General features: G+C 45.8%; 2 protein-coding genes across 2 annotated transcripts; both read right to left on the reverse strand.

The window, feature by feature from the left end:
- Positions 1-315: 315 nt before the first annotated feature.
- Positions 316-12,933, reverse strand: LOC135815099 (retinoblastoma-binding protein 5 homolog). The gene is made up of 15 exons (XM_065328347.1): positions 12,754-12,933; positions 12,597-12,625; positions 11,516-11,688; positions 10,513-10,653; positions 10,162-10,252; positions 9,022-9,093; positions 8,751-8,780; positions 7,793-7,995; positions 7,442-7,595; positions 7,091-7,162; positions 6,842-6,925; positions 6,333-6,436; positions 5,836-5,962; positions 3,523-3,871; positions 316-544 (listed from the first exon to the last, which is right to left on the reverse strand). Exons 1-15 carry the CDS (start codon positions 12,770-12,772, stop codon positions 492-494), a joined length of 1,701 nt encoding a protein of 566 aa, XP_065184419.1. The 5' UTR covers positions 12,773-12,933; the 3' UTR covers positions 316-491.
- An 8,256-nt stretch (positions 12,934-21,189) lies between these two features.
- LOC135815103 (tyrosinase-like) lies at positions 21,190-24,134 on the reverse strand. Its single transcript, XM_065328350.1, has 2 exons — positions 23,076-24,134; positions 21,190-21,494 (listed from the first exon to the last, which is right to left on the reverse strand). The coding sequence occupies exons 1-2, from the start codon at positions 23,998-24,000 to the stop codon at positions 21,358-21,360; spliced, it is 1,062 nt and encodes a 353-aa protein (XP_065184422.1). The 5' UTR covers positions 24,001-24,134; the 3' UTR covers positions 21,190-21,357.
- Between the last annotated feature and the right edge of the window lie 718 nt (positions 24,135-24,852).

Here is a 24,852-nt window from a genome sequence, read left to right on the forward strand (position 1 = left end):
ATTTTACCTACCTAATATCATGATGTTTGTTTTGTTTTGGCAAGGCTAAAAAGCATGATGATATTAATGAATGTGCTGATTATGCTCACTTAGACTTTGTTCTGTATGCTTAGGTTCCTTTAGTTGTCCTAGTCATTGTGTTAACGCATCTTTGAAAAGGCGGTTGAATGCTATGTACATAATAATGATTTTTACACTGCTTCGGCAGGAAATAAGTTTGAGTAGGCTTTGAATGGATAATAAAGAAAATAGTTCAGTGTACAATGTGGGCTATTTACAGGAGACTTTTTACAATAGCAACAATGGGTGCGTGTGTACCACACTCGTTTGCTGCGGTTGCCTTTGCGCACAGAGCAGTGGCTACTGACTTGTTGCAGCAGCAGCACTGATCACAAGGTGCAGACTGACACTGGTGTAGGGGACATCTGAATTGAACGGCAGCAACGGTGTTCTGGACACATGGCTGCTAGTGTGACGACGACATGTTACTGTCAGGAACTCTCCGCCACTGCTAATGCTGTTTCCGTTTCCGTATCTTCTGGCTCTGTGGTGCAGGGGGGATGGACATTGCAGCCAAACAGTGCATGAAGAAAATCAGACTATAACAAATCTGCCCTTCACCCAGAGTCATCTCCATGTATTGCTCTCACTACAATAGTGGTAGCAGCAACGCAATACACTGTACAGTACAGTCAACTTTGCTAATAACGACTACGGATATAATGACAATTCGTGAATAAAGACAGAATTTCCATGACCAGAGCAAAGTCCCATCCAACTGTAATACATATAATGAGACTTCGGGTATAACGACACTTCGTGAATAAGGACACTTTTCTGATGCCCCGCCGAGTGTCGTTATAAGCGAAGTTGACTGCATAATTGCTTATGACAAGCAAGGAACACTGTGTCTGGCGATGTGCTAAAGAGCAGTAACAGAGAGTATCTATTTTTCTTCTCTCAATCCCCTATGGAATCCTCTTCCAATTATGTTTCTGATGTCTATTTCAGAATTTCTCCAAAAAGCAAGCCATAGTAAGAATAGGATTTCGGCCAGGTTTTCCCCAAGAGTACTGAATTGGGAAAATCCATCAAAATCCAGGCCGTTTGACCCTGCCTGCAACAGTGCATTGTACGGTTCGAACCCCAGTTCAGGTACCGTATTTTTCCTGTTGTAAGTCGACCTTTTAAGACTAAAAATAGAAGGAAAAAGGGTGGGGGTCGACTTACAACCGGGATTCGTCTTATAACCGGGAATTATCAGTATCTTACAAAAAACGACCTGCACTGCATGCACGAGTGCACCATGTGTGCACATTTTTTGCCAGTTTATTGGCCTTTTTCAAGGATAGGGACGTTATACGTATACAATAAATGAGGAGGCCGAGGGTTTATGACCAATAAGGCCATCATTTTTTATATCTATGTTTCGCGTCAGTTCAACTTCCAGAATCATATGCGAGAGGTGGAAAAAAATAAAAAGTAGCAAAATAATAAAAAAAGGCTCATCAGAGGTAGTGTATGCACTGTACATAGCACAATAGCTCGTGCATGGTGTACATTCGAAAGAAAATTGTACATCGAAGCACAACATCTGGGTTATCAACATGAGTAAATATTCACTTTGGACAGAGGAGGCAACCGTTGGTGCCTATGCCTCGCTGGATTATTGTACTCAGACTTCAGCAGTGGTGCAAAGACCTCCGGAACGACGCCGCTGATCCTCTCAGCTTGAGGCGATCAATGCTGTCTGGTGTTAGCTCATAGAATATTGCTCCCAGATGCCGAACAAACGATTTACCAACGCTGGCCTAGAGCCTAGAGGCCATTTCTGAATCTCAGCTTCGCCGTATGCAACCAGTCCACACTGATGACTCGCACGATCGTACACTCACCGTGCATGTAAGATTTTTTATTTTTTTCCGAAAAAAATCAAAACGTATGCGTGCGGACGACGCGAAACATAGCTATAAAAAATGATGGCCTAAACACTATTATAAAAACCGAGGTCCCCCGAGGTTTTTATAATTAGTTTTTATTGGTCATAAACCCAAGGCCGGAGCATTTATTGTATTTAGAATCAACCAGTAAAAACTCCTACTCAATCTCCAACAACAAAATTAGCGGACAGCTGTTATTTGTGTTGCTATGACAACCCGTGTGCTGGACGAGTATTTGTTGTCATTGGTTCAATTTCTTTTAGTCTTCATAGGCTATCAGATCATTTTCCTTATTCGGTCTATTTATAACCAGTATCTATAATGAGAGTGTGGTCTGTCTCCATGGTTACCGGTGTTCATTTCATAACTATAGCCACTGCTCCTTGTTAGACCTTATCTGGAAGGCCCATTCTTGCATATTCCAACAGCAGCCAAGGGAGCTAGCTCTCTTGGTTATGCGGACTGGGTCCGATCCTAAAAAGCTGTTTTTATGAACTGTTTTTATGAACTGTTTTTATTGGATAGGATATGATTATGTTCAATAAACGAGGTTTGTGTCAATGGGAGATTGACTTGGAGTTTTTACGAGTTGATTCTAACCTCCAATAAGGAATGTTTACATGATTTGTTGATGTGTTAGTAGCAGGGAGTGGTTAGTAGTGCTTCTTTGGGTGAAAACTTTAAAACGCAGAATTGAGACCTCAGGATACGGGGGTCGACCTATAACCGGTAAAATACGGTACCCTTTTTTAAATTTCAAATTTCACAGCACTGCACCGTGTATGATAAAGACTTGAAAAATCGCCTAATACGGGAGCTCGCCAGAGCCAGAGCCAGGGCCCATCTTTTTGTGAATGGACTGTACACAGTGTACAGTACCCTGACATGTGTTAGTGAGTGGGGCTTAAGCTTGTCGACACTGTCAGACTATACTTGAGCACATACAGTGTAGATCTAGTATTCCAGGAAGGTAAGGCCTCAGGCAGCTGGCAAGTCCCATCGTAGCTATTACAGTCTACAGTGCTGCTCAACGTGTCCGAGAGTCAGTAGCCGCCCCGAAAGTTAGTACGTGTGCGACCAGTAAATTCAAAAAGGTGTAAGCGACCTCCGGGTTTTGCGACCACCTGCTCTTAACGGCCGTCTTTCCATGCACCGACAGTTCTACACAGACACTGTGTGACCTGGTTCTAAAGACCACCTGGCTTTAACGACCGCTTTTGCTTGCACCGTGGGGTGGTCACTTAAACCAGGTTTACTGTATATGTACTTGTAGTCACATGACTTACTGGTTACTGGCTGAACTACAGTCCATTTCAAAACTATAGACGCGTAGGGTTTTTGAAATATTTCAAATTTGGCTGGAGCTTTTTGAGAATACTTTTCAGAATATTGCTCAGGTCCGCTTTACAATTACTCTCATATCGTTTCTAAACGATTGGATAACAGACGCCCAATTTGGAAAAATTTATGCACAAAGTGATCACAGATTTTATGTGGTATAGATGCTGGCATAACGGTTTTTGCCTAGGTACGCGTCTATAGTTTTGAAATGGACTGTAGGTGTTGTATTAGCAGGACTTACTGGGTGAACTAGGTGTTGTATTAGCAGGACTTGCCGGGGTTGTTGTCGCTTCACCGGGTGCTGTGGCTTGTGGTACGGGCAAGTTACGTTCACAATGGGATGCCTCAGCAGACCGCTCGGTAGCGGAGGACAGCACGACTTCTTGACTGCTCCCATTGCTACTGGATGCTGCTTGTTCTTTTTCAGCAGGCTCGTCACGGTTGCTGGCAGTTTCAGCGGTGGTAGCTGTTGCCGTTGCTGTTGCTGTTTGCGTCACGACTGCTTCTCTGCCTTTGGTCTTTTTCTTCTGTGGAGTAGTGTCCACACCGTCGGCAGATGGTCGTTTTCGTTTGACATTTATGATAGGGATCTGTGCAGCACGAGCAGCACACAAAACAGACCATCAGCAGTGATAAGCCACACTAAACAGACCACCAGCAGGGGGACAAGCAGAACTTTGAAAGCACAACTCAGGTGATCATCATGCACATAGTGTCAATAAATTTTAACAACAATGAGGCTCGAGAAGACTTCCAACTCTCCAGTTGACCTCGTTCTCCACACTAGCAGCACGACTCCAAGTTGGATACTACTTCCTGCCTACAGCTGTTTCAAACACAGACCGGATCAGTGAAGCTTGAAGAAACGTGAATGGCTGAAGTTCTCAATAGCACTCCTTTTATACCGAGTACAACTGAGAAAAGAGGCAGCACAGTTGTGCGCGCTGAAATAAGCAGAATGAGTGCAATATCACGCAGCGCAAGGCACTGTGGAGGTTGATCGTAAGTGCAAGATCATAGCACAACACGTCTTGCAATCATGCGGTGACAACATAGCTCTGAAAGCGGCCGCGCGACATTCACCGCAGCCATTCACTCTATACACTTGCGCACCCCGCATACCACCATAGAAACGTGTGACAATGATGAAGTTGGTTGTTCCAACGAGGAACACACGCTAACTTGACACTTACTGACTCACGACTGCCTCATGCGGACGTGCGACTAGTTGTTGGAGGTGACAGCGTTGTGAATAGCTGCTGGCTCTCAGCGTCTGTTTAGCACAACTCCATGAGCGACTCTGACTTACGCTGCTACCTGGGGCATCGCGAGGTGTTTGTCGCGCTGGAAACGAAGCGTCTCTGTAAGTTTGTATCCCTGGCGATGGTTTGGCCTGGAGGGCACTAGTGGTGCTTTTCAGGCACAATCTTCCTCAGCCCACTCGAACTCAACTGATGAGGGATGATTTTCCCGAAACACTGTGTATTGAGCATGGAGTGGTGCTTTCTTGCAGGTGTGCCGGCGAGTGGAAGGTGTGACGTGCTCTTCGTGTGCTCTGGATGGCAGTCGTGAGTCAGTAAGTGTCCAGTTCGGCAGGAAGCGTGTGTTCCTCGTTGGAACAACCAGCTTCATCACTAACACCGCCGAAGTCGCAACTTCTAATTCACATCAGTTTGTCATGTGACTAAGTTTGTGCAGAAAGTGATAATGGCATGTGGACAGTGGAACCAACATGGCCGACATCATGTGACCCATAGATGCAGGGTTTGTGTGGAGTTGGAACCAACATGGCTGCTCTGTATGGTCATGCGATACATGTGCAACAGCTGAGTTAAGAGTGATGTTCAGAAATTCTAGCCATTCAGTATTCCTCAACCTTCACTGTGGAAATCTGTGTGATCGAAACATCTGTCTACACAGCCGATTCCTGATAATTATAACTACAACAACATTGTAACGCCACGGCAGAGCACTAAGTAAAACACGATGTTATGTATCAGTAGCATGTTGGAGCCATACACTGCACACGTACCTGTGACTCTTATTATCCGACCATTTCCCTCGTCCGAACCCCGTCTGAACAGTGTCTGCCCCGACGGGTCTGGATAACTGATGCTCTACTCAGACATGCCCATCATGGAAGCGATGATAGCGACAAGCTATGAACTATTACTTGTGCTGGGATTTCACCATTCAACAGCTTGCAAGGCTGATGAATTGACCACCACCAATTTTAGCCTGGTCTACACCACACAGCTCTACTGTAACACAGCTCATTCACTACATGCGAGTCTGCCTGGAGTGGCGCGTATTGCCGTATCTAATGTGGAGCTACACAAAGCTTTAAAGCAGAGTTGTCGTTGACTTGCAAAAGTGCTCAACGCACGGAGATGAGCCTGCAGCACCAGTTCACAATGGCGGGGAAACTTTGTTTTGTTGTTGTAACTCTGAGCATCATAGTTTTATTATGTCTGTGCTGGACAAAGTTGGTCATGATTCTCTTGAATAAGTCTATAATTACAGTGCACAGTGGGTTGAGTAAGGAAGGTCTTACCTCTAGCTGTCCCCAACCACCTTCCTCGGGCTCGTCGATTTCGGGCGTGACGGGAATGTACAGCAAGTCCGGTGTTTTGCTCGTATCTGTTTTCGCTTTCTTGGTCTCCACACCGTCTTCCTCATCACTGTGTGTGCGGGGCACAGACAAGACAGGAGTATAGAGGGCTTGGACTGAAGCCAGTAGGTATGTGGGTGATAGAAGCAGCAGCAGCAGCAATAGCACTGTAAAGTACCGTAGCTGCACAGCCAGCAGAGACCCAGTATGATATCCCAAACAGAGCACAAAGCACTGGGCGTGTGTGTGTGTGTGTGTGTGTGTGTGTGCGCACGCGCACCCAGCGCATTAGCCAAGTGGCACTCCTAAACCATGCACCGTGTCACCACTAGTAATTACGCTCATGGCCACAGCAGGAGGGGCAATACAACACGAGAAAACCAAGAACAGTACTTTTAAGAAGGGCAGAGAATTGCCATTGTCCATGTACTACCCCTTACCTGCTGCAGTAGGCCGGTACTTTCTCCACGGTAGTGACGTCCACATCACTTTCCTCATCTAGATTGCCGGCATCCTCACCGTCGTCACTCTTGTCCTCATCCTCCTGAAAGAGTGCATCACCAACAGAGTAACGTGATGTTCACAGCCTGCTCATGTGACAGCATGTGTGCAGGACGTCGTTCACATGGCATGTGGACAGTGGAACCATGATCCATTGAGGCAGGGACTGACCGGTGTTGGAACTGGGAACCAACATGGCTGTCCCGCATAGCCATGTGATAGACGTGCAACAGCGCTATAGCATAGCTAATCAGATCCTAGATAAGCTGCTGGCGTGCACAGGCAATACTTATTGAGGTCATTTCTTGATGACACAATACGTCATATGCAGGAGGCTAGCTGGTGAATTGCTCAATGGCCTGCCAATCCGTGTGTTTGCCGGACGGATCAGTGCGTCTACCTATCAACCAATACCGGTACATGCACAACAGTGCACAGCAAAACTCACATCATCAAACTCGGACTCGTGTTCGTCATATTCCTCGTTTTCCTCTAGCTCCCGGAAGTCAGGCGCAAACGAACTCCAATTCTCCTGCAGAGGATCAGGTAAACAGAAAGGCATTCAGACAGAGGGTCTACAATATGAATGACGAGCGCCATGACACTACAATCCCAAGGGAAATATTCAATTATGTTCCTAACATTTCAAGTCACGCGGACCCAGTAGCAGCGGCAGCTGGAACGGGAGCAAACTTACTGCTTGTGTGTGTGACCAGACAGTGACAACACCGCCGGAAACAGATGCAATGATGGGACGCACCGGATGCCACTGATAGAGCAAACAGAAGACAGGAAGAAACATACGCACGCACACACGGAACCAATGACAATTTCCTCAGCCATTGCAATGCACAGTCAGCCATACATTAAGACCATACTCCCTACCACATTCGCATACATGGACAGCTAGCACCACACAGGCCATAGTTGCATGGGCACAGGCGGTAAGACAGTGAAAAGGCACCAATGTTTTCAAATAAGTAGCAAGCGCAAAGTAGTGTCGGATACAGCTCACAGCATCGCAACATATAACTAGGCGTGCTCTCACCGCGGCATCGACCAACACTTCTCCTTGCAAGCCCTGGAGAATCTTGACCAGATTACCGCTCTTCGACTGCCAAATATTGATAACATTCTGACGAGAGCAGCCCGCTGCAACGTATTCACCGTCTCCAGAAAAACAGCATTTCTTCCAGGATGTCCTAGGGAGGGAGATGCAGAGCAAAGAAAACTATAATTATAAGAAACAGGAAGTAGATGGCACACACCTATAGCTATTACTAGTATTAGGACCTGGCCCCTAAGCCAGTCCATTTGTGGGTCTTCCGTGCTCGACAATCACAGTACATAATTATAGTAGTAATATTATATTAATGATGTGCACATCGTCTTAACTCACCGGTTCACCAGGTCCTGCATCTTCTGCAGAGCGTCCGGCTCTTCCACGTCGCACTCCTCACTGAGGATCATCTCCGTGTCATAGATGCGCACCACACGGTCCGACGAGTTGATCAGAAACAGGCTGCCTCGGCGCGCATGGTGGATGGACTTGATGGACGTGGCAGTGTTGCTCGACGTGGTGACGCGGAATTTCTTCACAATCTGCGACACAAGCCAGACAGGAGGCAAACACAAAACGCCTGCCCATGTACAGTGCTTCTGAGGGAAGTAGGAGGCGACGAGCGGGTTTTGCCACAGGGGGGGGGGGGGCAGGCCCCCAAAAATGGGGTAACATGGTAAACATGTGATGTGTACATGTGGGTTCGAATCTCAAACACACCTTTGTGTTCAAAAGGAGAGTATTATCTATTCGAAATTGTTCAACCAGTAGAATGTTGTGTTAGTCTGGCCTTGTCGGGCCAGAATTTTGTCACTACAGTTTTTGTAGTGTTGTTTCATACTTGAATTTTGTCCCTTTGAGCGTTTGATTGTTATCTTTCACGCACATGGTATCTTGCAAGAATACCTTGTGATACTTTTTTGGCATTGTTTAGGTGTTATTTATCACTATTCATCCTTTATAATGGTCTGTGTTGCAAGTTGCTAATCAGTACAATGATGCTTCCTGATAAGCGTTGTGCAAAAGCTAGTTCGATGCATTTTTATATTTTTCATCGTTCCTATTACTGTTCTTCACATTGCAACCAACAAAGGTGTGGCAGGTACAACAATACACCTTGAAGCAGCCTAGCCTGTTGGCAACAGACCCAACACTATCTGGCATAAGAGTACCCACCAACCGAACTAGCTGGCACACACACACACACACACACACACACACACACACACACACACACACACACACAATGGCAGCCATGGCTGGAATGTGTGACCTGTGATAGGAGACAAGAAAATACCTCTCTGCTGGCTTCATCGATGATGAGAATCTGACAGAACGAACAAAGACAGAAGCAAAACATTCATACAGGTGCATTAAATTTCAGGAGGCAGCCAAACGAGACACACATCCAGTGTAGTATATGCACATCAAGTCCTGATCGGCGATTCTAGATACACAAAGAGACAAGCTTGGTATGTATGTCAAGTCAACCCTATGAATCAAGTAGTTCGCTGGAAAGTCAACACAACGCAGAAAAACACAGAAACCTAAGCTCCAAAGCACCTTACCTTTCCACGTGAGCTGCCAATGTAGATGTGCTGGCCAACACGGTCAAAGCAACCCACCGTGTTCTGCTCAGACTGCAAGGAGATAGTCACCACCAGCACCAGCACCATCACAACATACAGGCAAGGCAATCGCAAAGGAAAGAAATCAAACCTTAAAAAGAGCATTACATATGATGTGACCAGGAAAACAGATACGAATAGACAAATACTTTGAGGACGGTATTGTCCCAAATATAAGTTGAGATGGGCAAGGCAGTAGAGACACCCCTCCCCAAAGTGAAGCTATCACGAAAGAAACAACACGGACATGAGGGAGAGGATACTCGCGCAGCAACGGCCAGCTGAGCTCATGGACAAGGCTCTACAATCACAGCCCTTCAAGATTCACAGCTGGAAAGACCCTTTAAGTTTTGAATCCGCTCCTCCAAGGGAACAGGCAACAGGAGAGATGCGAAATCCATCTTGGTGCAGATGACTGGGTATGAAAACCCCACCTTACTACATGCACGTAGAAATGTAGAAATGTAGTTAGTGGCTTAACGACTTCTTTTAAAGTCTCTTACTTTTAAAACTAAGTCGGGGAGCAAGATTGAAGATTGAGCTTCAAGTACAAGTAATGGCGTCTATCCGTAGTTCTCTCTTGCATAGCAGTACATGTATAACAACTTCAGGTCCATCCTCTCACTCTAGTACTACTTTTTGAAGTTTTTACTGTAGCTACACTACGTGTAAGAGCACGCCAGCTGTTCTGATGCTCGGTGCATTACAACTAGCATAGGCACAATATTGCACAGGTACGCCACCGTCATTGTATTCGCTGGAGGCAAGTGCATACACGTACTTTGAACACACTGGCTTAACGTCCTGGGTGTCCGAAACATTCCAGAGATGAAAGTGTACTGCTTCAAATGCACACGCGACGAACCATGCATGCGACTGCACACTATACTCATGGAAACACTTTCGAAAAGCTATGAGGCTTCCAAAGAGTGGATAATGCCTTGCACGGTTGAATCAAGAAACTGACAGTGATGTACGCCACATTCTAACGACATCCGCAGCAAATCAAAAATTACTCTATTCTACCTTTCGTCATTTTGAGCACTTTCTCGACAAAAAAGAAAAAAGAAAACAGCATACCTCTCCATCAATGGGCAGCGTGAACTGCTCTTTGGTGTCGGTGTGAATTAGAATAGGGGCATGCTTCATGGGACAGACCAAAAGACGAGGCCTGCACAGCAAAGCACACATGACTGACATTAGAAGCAATCCATAGCTATCATGGCAAGAAGAACGGCCTTCCTGAAAACATGGGCTGGCATCGTATGCGCTAAAAGCCCCCCCCCCCCCCCCCCCCCAATGTAAAGCATTACATAACCGTGAAAAGCACCCAGCCCCCCCCCCCCCCCCCCCCTCACACACACGCACACTAAGAGAAAGAAAGGAGATCTATTCAGTGGCCAGCAGCAGCAGCAGCAGACTACTACTCACTCTCCTTTCGGATGCCACACTAGACCAGCCGGTGGCGACAGCATGCTGTATGTGGTCACACACTCGCCGCTGAGGATGTGCCAAATGGACACGTTCCAGTCCAGAGAGGCACTGGCCAGGTGGTGACCATCTCGTGTCCAACTAAAAACACAGTGCACACACATGCACACACACACGCACGCGCACGCACACACACACACACACACACACACATACACACATACACACACACAATTAATACAGGCTTAAAAACACTGTTGTGATTCATGCACATGCAGAGTACATGGACATGTGATAAAACTCAATGTATATGCATAAACGAAAGCAACAGGCTAAAGTCTGTGAGACAAGAAGATTGTACAGATAATACTCTACAAGCTCCCAGTTAATGCCACAATAGTGACCATATGCATCTGACAATTCGCATCTCGTCAAAACAAGAATAGAACAAGATACTGTAAGTCTACAAAATTTCGGCCCGTTCAAATGTTGGCTTCCCAGGGATAAAACCCATTTCGGCCACATCAAATTTTCAGCCTGTACTGCTGCCGCCTATATACACTGTCACACTGAAGCTTGCAAAACAAAATTCCGGCCGCAACAAATTTTCGGCCAAACATGACCAGGCCGAAAATAGCCGAAAATAAATATGCGCTGAATATTTGTTTACTTACAGTATATGAGAATGAAAAAGACGAGCACACGCACAAGCACACGTACAAGCACTGGCATACACACAAGATCCCTGCCTCCAGTCTCTCTGTCTGCCCCTCTCCGTCTCTCAGTCTGTCTCTCTCTCCCCCTATGTCTATCTGTCTGTCTGTTTCTCTGTTTCTCTCTCTCTCTCTCTCTGTTTCTCTCTCTCTCTGTCTGTCTCTGTCTCTCTCCCTGTCTGTCCGTTTCTCTCTCTCTCTCTCTCTCTCTCTCTCTCTCTCTCTCTCTCTCTCTCTCTCTCTGTCCCGGCGGCTGTGTCTCCCTCTCTCAGCATAAAAAGTTTCCTAACCTGAGTTGGGTAATTGGGTGGACATGACCAGAAAACGACTTGGACACACATCGTGTCATTAGATCCCAGATAGCAATCCTTCCATCGTTACATCCCACTGCCAAGAGAGTGCCAAAGCGATTGAAGCTGCACGTCAGTGCGACAGAACCACAGTCCAACGTGCCATCATTATCCTGTGGTAAACGAACATACACACATAGTTGAACACGCACTCACACTTGTTCTTGTACACTTCCAGAAACTGGCAAGCCCTCTCCACGAGAGGAGAAAGAAATTCAAAAGGAATATTGGAAAGATGACTCAATTGGTTATTGAGTCGCCCAACAGCCGACACCCCCTGAAATCCCCAAACTCGGGGTGGACTAGGAAATGATTCCACTTCTGGGCCCGCCACAAAAACAGTAAATCGGTGAGGACACAGTGCAGAAAGGGATTGACGGCATCAAGGTATCTGCCCTGGGATAAGTAAATGCAGTTGGACTCCACTACAACATTGTAGGTTGGAAAACCTGTGTTGCACTCATCGACAACAAACACTAGCTCTGGATTCTGTTCCTTGGAGTGTGATGGCATGATCCTTCCTTTAAAGTGGAGTAGTATCCGCCTAAAGTTGGCTATGCCGGAAGTGTAGATCTCCAACACCACACAAACCCTGCACCTAGCACAGGATTTTCTTGTATTACTGTGTTGTAGTACGGACAATATTACTGCAGGCCCGGCGGAACCGGTGCGGTTGGTCAGGCAATGGCCGGACCAACTTTTTTTGCCACCAACATGTGTTTACTTCTGAGGTCATGTGTACACCCTCCATATCATACACAAACTGTATGAAAGGCTAGGGTATGGCCGGACCAGTCAAAAACTGCGTCCACCGGTCCTGGTTAACTGTACTTGTATGCACGGTATTGCCAGTAGCCATGATTCCAGAGTGGAACTGCCAAGCCATAGATAGGTAACCCTACATGCTATGTACAGTAGTGATCATTTCAGACCTTTTACAAAAATATAAATTACTTCTTACAAGTATGTACAAAAGAAAATTAAAGAATGTACTTCAGTAACTGGAACACCAAGGCCATACCTCAGGATAAGTCTTCCCGAACGACTTAGCTGCAAAACAAAGTACAACGGGAAATAAATACGAAGCACGCACGTACTCAGGAACTGCATCAAACAATGTTCGACTCCATCTCGGGACGGAGCAGTTCAGATTGAATTTGGCTAAACTTGTTACATACCGAGAAGTTCCAGATTCATGGCGTGATCCGCTCGACGCGCAGACTGACGCTACCATCAAGACCTGGCTAGACCATGACGATGTTATGCAAGACCTTACAATAGGAGGACTTCAACTGAAGCTACGTACATGATTGTATTTGAACTTACTGAACTTTGAAGTGAAGTAATAAAGAGCCTCCAGATTATTACATTATGCACCAGTTCAAAAAATTATTTTTCATGCTCAAAACTTTCGCGCCATATGGAATAATCACTTTTTTTGTACGAGACTCACGACGTTCTTATCAATTTTTGCACGGGCGCGCGAGCTCGAACATGTCCTGCCCCCCCCCCCCCCCCCGGTCTCGTTGCACAAGCCATTATAGCAATAAAAACTGCTTTATGGCAGTTTTCTAAAAAAAGTTATTGTGTTCTAGTCCATGGACCCCGTCTAAAAAGTAAGAAATTAACGAAATGTGATAGCCGAAAAATAAAATTTCACACAAAACCTCACAACAATCACAGCACTTGAAATGCTGCTTTCAACCCTAAACTTGTACTGCACAAACAATTGGCAACATGCATGTCATGCATGCATAGGAAAGAGGATCACGAGGGGAAAAGGTCTTCTACATGTAGCTTTTCATTCTGTGTGTGATTATTGTGAGGTTTTGTGTGAAATTTTAATTTTCGGCTATCACATTTCGTTAATTTCTTACTTTTTAGACGGGGTCCATGGACTAGAACACAATAACTTTTTTTAGAAAACTGCCATAAAGCAGTTTTTATTGCTATAATTTCTTTTGTTTTTTCTGTCACCAATCAATGGAATGCCCTATCTCAATATGTAAATTTAAACTAAATGATGACCTTCACATCATATCAAGAGTACATAACTACACACGAGTACAACCCCGCAATACTCGCCGAAAATTAAAATTTCACACAAAACCTCACAATAATCACACACAGAATGAAAAGCTACATGTAGAAGACCTTTTCCCCTCGTGATCCTCTTTCCTATGCATGCATGACATGCATGTTGCCAATTGTTTGTGCAGTACAAGTTTAGTTATGTACTCTTGATCATATCAAGAGATCAATACCGTATTAATACGCATTGATGTGCAGCCTTTCCTTGCAGAAAATGCCTCAATGAATGTTCTTCTGCGGGGAAACATGTGAGTACGTAGTGGTGGACCGTGGTGATACTTTTTTTATACGGAGGTCATTCTGTGCATGTTGCTGTAGCAGAATTTCATGACCCTGTCATAAAATTGTCTTGCCTTTCAGATATTTCAGATCTCCCCACCCTCGATCAGATTTATTTGAGAAATGTAACCAGGTGCGTGTCGCAGATGTTTTTGTTGATTCTGTGTTTATAATGGTTTATAATCATGGGTTTTCGTGATAAGGTCATCCTGCATCATATTGCACTGAAATCGTAATCCTGTTGATGTCGATACAACTTTTGGAAGTAGTTCAATGACTTCAAACTGTTAGTCCACGATTTTCTAAAACAACACAGCAAAAGAGGAACAATAAACATGTATTAAAATGTAAACAAATACATTGCTGAGTCCGACACCTCCTTCCAACAACTACACTGATCTTGAGGATAAAAGGGGCAAGGCCATGGTTGGAGGTACTGAGAGATAAACAAGGCACTCCATAATAATAAAATCTTACACATCTTTTGGTGAGTATGAATGATATCCAGTCGAACCTCTTTAGGACGAACACCAAGGGACCGATGGTATTTATTCTGTGAGTTTGTCTTAACCTATTTATAACCAGTGAATACAATTATTTCTCCAATAGACATACGAATAGATTTCTTCTACAGCGAAAGATGATTCTAAGCCACACCAACTCATTGACTCGTCTCATATGAAACAAATGAGTCACTAGAGAGGTTCTGCAAAACGATAACGCGTACAAACTTTCGTTCTACGTCATGAAGTGCGAAACTTCGCACGAACTTTCGCAACTTTGGACGCGAAACTTGCAGGGAACGCGAAATGAAGTGTCGTAGGAAAATTCGTGAGATCGGGTCATGGCGTACGTGCACTTGGCCCGCACAAACTACGAAAATGTGCAGAACGCAAAATTCGTACACACTTTCGCAAGGACTGTCGCGAAACTTCGTTCGAATTTTCGTTTTGCAGAACCTCTCTACTGAACCTTTCTTTAGAAACATGACGGCAACTGAAACAGCAACAGAGAAAGTACGATACATGTACAGCACATTCTTGCAGGTACATGTACTACAAACAGTTTGCAGATCGTAAATCTTGCTTTGGCGGCACGAAACTTTATTTGGGGCAGTGCAATCTCGGCGGTACTCACAAATAATAAATCAAACAGCCCAGACTCCAGTAAACAAATCCAATCATACAACTTACAAGTACAAGATCTTCACGAGACGAGACTGCACCCATTGGCTTGTTTCGTATGAAGCAAACAAGTTACTGATCCTCTCCACAATGGAGATTTTCCCTGATATGCGAATATATTTTGCAAACTCGGTCAATGGGTCCTTGAACCTTTCCCTCCAGATTGGGAACTGCCAACGATAGTATGTCACTGACCAGTGCCTTTCTTGTAACGTACCAATGTACAACGAATACGAGTATTTCGACAACACATCTAACATAAGCCTTACCGTCAAGAAGGTGAACTCGCGCTCTTCGCACACTGTAGACAAGGGCAAAGAGATAAAAATGGATCTAAATCCGAATAAAATCAGCACACGTTTCCGTAAATGAAAGGGTGAGTATAAGCAAATGAATCGAAGGAAACAAAGAGATCCTGTCAGCTTTTCCATTATTAATTTTATTGCATTCCGCCCAAATTCAGCACACTTTTCGTAAATGAAAGAGTCAACACAAGCAAATAATCAAAGGGAACTGGTCAACTCACCTGTCATTGAGTAATATTCCGCGAAAGGAGGTCTCAGCAGCGCCGAAACGAAATAAGCCAGGCCAGGAGACGAAATATCCGAAACAGCTCATACAAGAAGCAGTTCCAGAAGGAAGTTCCTCGCGCATGCATATCCATGATATCCGAACGTTCGAACACGGACTGCAGTACTGCACTGCAACACAATGTCTGCCGTGCACGTGCACCGCACGCGGCTACCACCCGTTGGTAGATCTAATACCGAGCACCTTGCGTAGAGACTTACGTAGCCTAAGTGAAATACCGAGCACCTTACGTAGAAACTTACGTAGCATAGCGGTGTCGTTTTTCTTGCCATGTGAACACAATAATAGAAAAGCTGACAGGATCGCTTTTCTAAAATAATGATCTGACTGTTTCATTTGTGTTTGGACCAGGATGCAGGGATTTATACTCCCTGATTTGTACGTCAGAGCTGCTTACATATTGTGGTCACAGCCATGCCATCTTGATCTCTTGTGTCGAACAATACTTACTCAAGTAACTGGTAGTGGTACATGTACATGTACATGTAAACTCGCTCACAGGGCGCAACTTTGTCCGTGAACAACCAAAAGCTACGTTAGGCGATCTGAGTGCCACATTTGCGTCCATTGTCACCATGGTCACTGATCCTAATCCTTGCCCACCCTTGAGCAACCTAATACCTGACATCTCGACAACAGCTGACGCAGACGCCCCTTCTTTTAAAGAATTTCGTGCCGTTTCAGCTCTGGAGATAAGCGACCTGTTGAAGCATTTGAACTGTGCCAAGGCAGCTGGATCGGATGACATTCCTCCTCTGCTCCTACGCCTCTGTGAGCCTGCCGCTGCAGGTCCCATAGCGCAGATCATTAACGAGTCCTTGAGTACTGGAATGGTGCCAGACGTCTACAAATTGGCTACAGTGTGTCCTGTCCACAAGTCAGGGGACAAATCTGAAGCATCGAATTATCGCCCCGTTTCACTTTTGCCGATTGTTTCTAAGATCCTTGAGAAGGTAGTACATCGGCAAATGATTCGGTTCCTTCAAGATCACGCTGAGCTTCGTATTCTCCCAGACGAGCAATTCGCCTACCGCAGAGGGCACTCCTGTGAGGATGCGTTAACTCTCGCAGTAAACCGCTGGATGATGAGTGTGGACAAGGGCGAGTATTGCGGGGTTGTACTCGTGGACATGAGCAAGGCCTTCGATCGGGTACGCCATGAACTACTACTTAACGAGCTTCAAGCTATTGGCATAAGCGGAGTAGCACTACAGTGGTTCTCCAGCTATCTCCAGGGTCGACGACAACAGGTGAAAATTGGAAATAACAGAGGAGACTAGACACATTGTACACGAGGCGTTCCGCAAGGGTCGGTGCTGGGGCCTCTGTTATTCTCTTTGTACGTGCGACATGTCCCTGGAGTACTTCGCCACGCAGAGTCCCAACAGTATGCTGACGATATCGCCTTTTATATACACTGTCAGTCTACTGGAGAACTTCAGCACAAGTTGACAAGTGAGTTGAACAGACTAAATACGTACCTTGGAAGCATTGGTCTCATCTTGAATGCCCAGAAAACGAAGTTCATGGTGCTTCGGAAGAAGGCTCTGCCTCTTCCGCCGGATCTTACCATTGCATGCGGTGGTGTCGATATTCGACCTTCTGCCACAGCGCGTTATCTTGGCCTCATTATTGACCAACACCTCACCTTTCAGGATCAAGTCAACCATGTATGTACATCTGTTTATAAGAAGATAGGAGCATTCCGCCGCTGCCGCCGTACAGTAGACCACACAACTAAGCGAATATTTTATTTATCCCTCATCCAATCCACTATTGAATACGCCAGCAACTCGTATGCTCACTGTCTTACACCATCTTTATACTCTCGCCTTGTTACTTTAAGTCATATCAGCATGAAAAAGGTTTAAATTTTGGTCTCCCTCGCCGTACCCCGACTGTCTTTGTTTTGCGGCACGCTAAGTTATACTCCCTCGAATCTCGTCTCAACTTGAGGCTTTTTATTTTTGTTTTCCGCTGTATTCATCAGCTTACATGTCCTCTTCTTTCCTCAATGTTCACCCTCCAGTCGGCTGCTACTTGCACCGAGAGGCGCACTAGAGGGCAATCATTCTCTTCACTTTCTTTGCCCGCTGCTACCACTAGATATGGCATGTTCTCTATTTCTTTCCTTGGCGCTGATAGGTGGAATTCTCTGCCTGTCTCGTGTCGTCAGGTTGAGCATCTATCCGTTTTTGTTTCGCTCTGTAAAGAGCACTTAGGGTTCCCTGTAACAAGACGGCAACGTCTGTAGGGCCTTCCCTATCAAAATAATAAATTCTACTACTACTGTAGTATACTATTCGGCTACCCATTACATTGGTGGCAGCGGTGTGTTTTTGTAAAATAAAACAACGTGATTCGACCCCAGACCCCATGGCTCAACCCGCTGCAGCTCCGTGCGACGAATCAAGATGAGAATCGTGTTTCATGCTTTCCTGGGCCTGGCCATGCTTATTACTAATAGCCTGCAGCACAGTCAGAGTGCTAACGTGGATCACCATTCTTTCCGCACGGCATCCATTGGAGACTCCGATGGCGATTCCAAGCAACCCGCTACCTACACGTATACTACCGGTGGTGATGGCGAAGCTGATGAGGACGACGACATGCAGGCTGCAGCTCCCTGCGACGAATCAAGGGAGGGTATTCCCCAAGACCAGCAGCGTTTGATTTTCGCCGGCACGCAGTCGGAAGCAGGAGCCCACTCTTCACTTTGGTACTTCGCCTCCGTGGTGGAATGCAGATTTTCGTCAACACTCTTCCTGGCTAGACCATCACTCTTTACGTCACGCAAAGCGATGCTATCGACAATGTGAAGACCACGATTCAAGACGAGGAGGGAGGTCATTTGTCTGACGCCGAGCTAGCCGCTCTGAGTGACCGGCTCAACCAAGATGAAGATAAAACGTGGCTTGCTCTCCGCCGTAGCTCCAGCCGCCGCCGTGGTTACTAACGCTGATTCCAGGTATGGCATTTTCTTTCCTGTCTTCCTTCAGTCTCCCTGTTCTTTTCAGTCTTCCTTTATGCTAGTGTGTGAATCCAGTTTAGTTTGGTAGGCGTCTGATCATGGTGAGCCACGGCTTACCCAGCTAACGTGGGACAATGTGTGTGACAACGCCCCTTATAGTTATAGTGTATTAAGTTCGGTTTTTGAACTGCGATGTTCCTGGCGGGTTGTGCCAGCGTTGTGCAGCAAGAGTGCTGTGGATTTTCAGGTCCTATTTGGAGAACAGTTCTTTCCCCTTTTGACCCCGTGAGATCGTGTGAACCTGGTGTGCTTCTACTTTATGATTTGTTATCAGTTCATTTCTTCTGTCTACTCTAAACGTTATCATTTCCGATATAATTTGCCATCTTCCGGTTGACGCTGTGTTCGTAACTCTTCACTAATTTTTGGAAAATCACGAGGGCGTGATAATCTGTAGGAAGGGAGGGTGTAGTATCCCTGCCCGACCAATACGGAAGCAGTACGGAACTAATACGGAGCTTGCCTGATGTATATTATTTTAGTGTATCTCCGTATGTAAGCGTACGTCGTCTGCTGCATAAAAGCGGCTGCGCATTTCTGTTTTGATGAAGAGAAGATTAGATTAGATTGGATAGCAATGAAAGCTAACTCGAAGAATAAGGATTCAGCCTCTAGGTGAGCACCGGAGAGAAAGTTATTTATTTTGCCGCTTCATCTTTCACGAACGATTATATCTCAGGTGTGTACCTGAAAGTAGAATAAAAGTAATTATTGTTGATTTCACCGCGCCTACCACTCGGCTACCTATTACACTACTACTACTACTACTACTACTACTACTACTACTACTACTACTACTACTACTACTACTACATGTACCGGTACATGTGTACAGTCACCGCTACTACAGTGCATTATCACAGCACCTTTTATAGTTATACCTCCATTTTTCCAGGTACAGTCAGACCTCGCTTATCCGGTCCTCTTTTATCCGGATCCCTCGCCATCCGGAAGAAAATTGTTGGTTACCAGGGAGTCGTAAAATACCGTATTTTACGACTCCCTGTTGGTTACCGATTTACAACATAAGGCATGCATACATACAGTATGTGTGTGCGAGAGGATTTATTATTATTATCATTAAATTTTTGACAGGGCAATCCCCACATGCCTAAGGCCTTCTTACAGGGTATCCTAAATGTGCCAATACAAGGTTACGGAAGCGAGGATTATCCGGTTCCCTCGCCTATCCGGATATTTTTGTGGAAAACAGATGTGTGCGGTTAGCGAGGTCTGACCGTGTACATGTAGCACCCGTCCGGCCGGTCAGGCCATGTCCGGACCCATGATATTTCGAAAAGGATCCCGTGACCCAATGCATGCCACACAGTGACGTTTTTTTATTCAATAACGGTTCCTCAGTGCCAGTGAAAAAGTATCCCATTTGGCCAGGCCACTTGAAATCCCGGTGCTATGGCCCTGAGTCGGAGTCATTCGAGTGTTTGATTGCTCACGGCACATGTACATTATCATAACGTACATCATAATGTAAAGTGAAATCATGATTATACATGTACCTACATGAAGGCTGGGCTTATTCCTTACGGTAGTAGCCGATGACGGTCAGGGCTAGGCTTCTATTCACATCAGGTTTCTATTGAGCCAGGTATTTCTGTATGTACAATGTATGTCAACCGTGACTAAGACCAGCAGGGCCCTTGTGCCGACAGTGTATCTTGAAAAATCAGGCTTGGTTTCAAAACAGTCTTCCATGGCATGAGCGGGCAGGCTTTAATACAATACATGTACACTATGGTAACAAAAATGGAGTTGCATCCTGAGACCCCGGTCCTGCCGGTATCGTACGGTAAGACCATCATCATACAGGGCAGATATCAAGAGTACGACTCGTACTCCGCCTTGCACCGGCATGCAGCTGCACAGCCTGTGATAACATTATTTTACCCTCTAAACCGTTGCTACGTGACTTGTGATGTAGGCGGCATCCACACAATTAAGAACTATAGTATCATAGGTGATCCTCCAAGGCATATTATTACGAAACTGCATGGGAACAGCCTATGGCAACTGCGGAAGTGGAGTATGGAATGTTGCGCTCCGCTGCTGTCTTGGGAAGCTGAGCATCCCGGCGTCATGACAACTATGCCATGCCGCAGTGGCACTGAGTTTGACACACCATGTACCAGTGAGTTGCCAGTGCTCCGGCTGGAGCAGGGTGCAGCCATGTGCAGGTACTGACTTAGTCTATGGAGATGGTTACAGCGCGAAGATGAGCCGAAGAGGCCCGGTTGGTGTGGGCTGACGACCACAACTCACATCCACTGAAAGTCTTCCTGTAGAGGTTAAATCATCAGTTGGGAGCTTTGGCAAAGTCGTGACACAGCAATGCAGTAGGCCAGGTGAAAACAGCCGCGCGTCACGCTGTATACATAGCTCCCATAAGCGATTCACGCTGTATACATAGCTCCCATAAGCGGTTCAACATGTCTACAGTTTAGACTAGAAGAGAATGAATAGTAGATAGCAGCGTATTTTGAGTTGTAGCCGCTAGCCCGGCATGAAAGCATCAGCCATATTTGCGATGAATTGAATTTCAAAACTGTAGCCCAATACATCGGACCACGAGACAATTTTAAAAACGAGATCTAGAGCAATTCGTAAAGTTGCGACACTAACGCTGAAACCATGCCAAGCAGACGTCCATATGCTGATTTTCCAACAGAAGTAGGCAGAGATTCGGATGATGAAAGAGGTGGTCTTGGCATTATTGTTGATGCATTTGCTGCAGACAAATAGAAATGACAGACGTCGGTTTAGTAAACTACTTGGTTCTGTTCACCAGGGGCGTAGGAGGGGCTTGGGAACTCGTATGACCAAAGGACGGAGCGGGCTGCGAAGGGGTCCTGTGGTCGTCCCCCGGGATTTTTTTTGTAAAAAAAAGACTCAAAATCCTGTGTTCTGGGTACTTTTGCCACATTCTTTACTAATTTTAGTCATAGAATGTTATGGCTCACGTGCAGAAAACTAAATTGCCGTGAACCAAGTCTACCTAATAGCCATATCGAGTCGAGTAGGCGTCAAACTCAAACAAAAGTCAAAGAGCTGACGGGTACGGGTCCCGATATTTTTATTATGGTTTTGCACGTTCCAGACGGACCACACTTTTCGAAAAGTGGTACGGCCATGGCCGTACCAGTCGTAGCGGGTGCTACGCCCCTGTTCACCTTCCAAAGGCTGCAGCCAATAACTCTATAACTGCACAGAAGAGGTGTTTGCCACTCCGAGCCATGGCATAACTGCGTCCCTTGTAAACAGAGAAGGAAGAACCACCGGCAGTGGAAGAGTACAAAGCACATGACTGTACATGACCATTGAAATGAAGTGAAGCGAGTGTTGGGAATGGAACTATTATTATCGGCACGGAACAACCACAAACTGATACATGTAACTGATAGGGTCCTGCACAGTGATTCAGCAGAGTTCTCCCATTACAAAAATAATAACCTTGTGTGCCAATGCCAACATTTCTGCCAACAGACTACCCCGTCCCACCTTGTGACCGGTTAAATGAATTCTAACATGGGTAATGCTGGTTAACTTCCTTGAAAGTATTCGTGGAGTACAGGATCACGCAGTTCAAAGCACTATGACTTCTAACTTTGTTGCAGAACAACAATTGAATAAATATTATCATGTCAATAATGTCTACAAAAGAGAAAGACCAAGGAACTACAAGTTACCTTGGCTCCCCATCTGAGTCCATTCATGTCAATAATTTGCCTGTATGTATTTGAGTCACACTCATGTTCGTCAGTATTAGGGAGGTTTCGCTCTACGGAAAAGTATGAATTAACGTAGGAACTGCACGGAATTTTCATACGTAAAAATCAGAGCTGGTGGGTTTCGCTCTATGTGATTTCTCCACGACTGCTAAACATGCATTGTTGCTTTGGAGATGCGTTGGCTGCATGCGCCCACCGCATGCACCATGAACCGAAACAGCGTTTTCCATTTTATTTTGCACGTTGTGTACGGTGTGTGTACCTTGCGAAGTTGTGTTTAGCGCGGCTTGAACGTTGCCATGGACAAATGCGAAAAAAATCTTTCAAGAAGTCCTACGGAGCTCGCGGAGGACCCAAAGTAGGAAAGAGCTTTCCTACAGAAATCCGTAGAGAGATTTACGTATGAAAGTTGCCCTCGCTCCCCACCGTGTACGACATACGGATTTTCATACGTGATTACGTAGAGCGAAACCTCCCTATTGTCTGCTGTTTGAGAAACAGGATGGTACCTTGTAAAGTAAACTATAGAAAAATAAAACTCAGAAATTCCACAGTATCAACAGGCTTTTCATTCTACTCACGGTTATTGCATTGATTGTACTCCTCGGCGGGTCGCTCAGGCGCAGTGTCCAGCAATGGTAGTGTGTCGTATACGTAGCCTAAGTCAGTACTCCGCTTCAGAAACTCCTTGTTCCGATAGACAGGGAATGAGGGAACAATGCAATCGTTCGCATTGTGTCCTGGGTCTGCGCCCGACTCCGGGATATAATGTAGCGTGCCGAGTTCCTGCAGCTTGATCACGTAGCGGTCAAACATACGATCCACCATGGAGTGATGGAGGTAGAACACGGGATCATTAGGTGACATGGCTCCGCTTGAAAACACACCTCCTGAATGCATATGAACGGCGTTATGCATCTCTATGGCGAGGCTCTTGTTTGCTAAACTGCAGTAGCGTTTTCCAGGAACAGCAACACTTCCTTCCAACGCAGCGCGAAGGCTGGAAGGAGACCCTTCATATAACTTGGGATGTGGAACATCGTAGTGGGTAATATTTAACAGTAAATCCCAAGCATCACGCGTACTTGGCAGCCACTTGACAACTTTATACTCATGTCCATAGTCTCTGCGAACAAGTGGTATTCCTACATCAAACTCCGAAGCATTGCATAGGCTTCCCGATCCACGTTTTGGTGTTCTTCTGATAATGTTGGGCTCAGAAAGTGGAACCGCAAAACCCGCTTCGAAACAGATGGTCCTAAAATCACGGAATACACCCACGAGTGAGGTTTCATTGCCGTCAAAGAGGTCAGGATGAGTGAAGATATGATCACGATTCTGCCGATCCATCCAATCCCAATAGGGAGCCGCAAATGAGTCGTTTCCAGATACTCGTTGAAGTTCTGATTCGAACAACAGCATAAAATACCGGTGCCAAGTTGGTAAGCTAGGGCCATTGTGTGCGAAGTCCACATTAGGGCGGTGGTCGTTGTACGAAGGATTCATCGCGTCTTTAGTAGCGTAATAGTGAATCCAGGCCAGAAACTCATAGGCTGATATTCCAAACTTGAAGTCCTCTGCTGTTAAATTGGATTGCAAGTGGCTTGATTTGCTAAAATTCTCCTCTGAGATGAGAACACCATAGCGACTAGGACTTTTGCTTCTATCATTCATATCCGCAATGGTTTGTTTGAGGTACGCACGCTCATCATCATTCAGTGCCATGTAGTTTCTGCGTACCAGAGGTGTTTTGCGTTTCACACAAACACTCCTATCAGCAGTTTTCACGTGACCGAACTTACACTCGGTGCAGTCATATCCAGTCCAGTTCCCCTCACACTCACAGATTTGTGTGAACACTCGGTTAGGCCATGGGTAGCGCGATGGCTCCGACACAGGATTCTTCAGATAGTCAAGAACATCACCTTGATCATCTGGTGTTTCTACATGACAGTGTGAGCTTTCGATACGCTTACAGGCGCCACGACCTGGTCCACCACATTCAGCTCCGACGGAGTTTCCCACAGTGACAGTGACTGGGCAGCATTTCTGTTCACGGAGGTCGTCATCATTGAGGCAAGCAATGGGAAACTGAGCGCTAGTCAAGCGAACCACCAGCAGAACTAGCGCGGAAGTCAGTGACGACAGGACGAAGACGTGGCCTGGGAATCCATGTCTCGGCTGTTGCTTTTGGCAAATTACGGACACAGCCGAGTTCCAGAAGTACATCGCTGATTCAGTTTGGGACCAAACGGAAAGGGCTCAATGTTTGAACACCGTGCTGCTACAGGAGGGTGTGAACATCACCTTTGCAGCGATCGAAGCAAACGGAAGGAACGAAACACTGTCACGTACACG

Source organism: Sycon ciliatum, chromosome 4 (assembly GCF_964019385.1).
Source record: "Sycon ciliatum chromosome 4, ocSycCili1.1, whole genome shotgun sequence".
Classification (NCBI taxonomy): domain Eukaryota; kingdom Metazoa; phylum Porifera; class Calcarea; order Leucosolenida; family Sycettidae; genus Sycon; species Sycon ciliatum.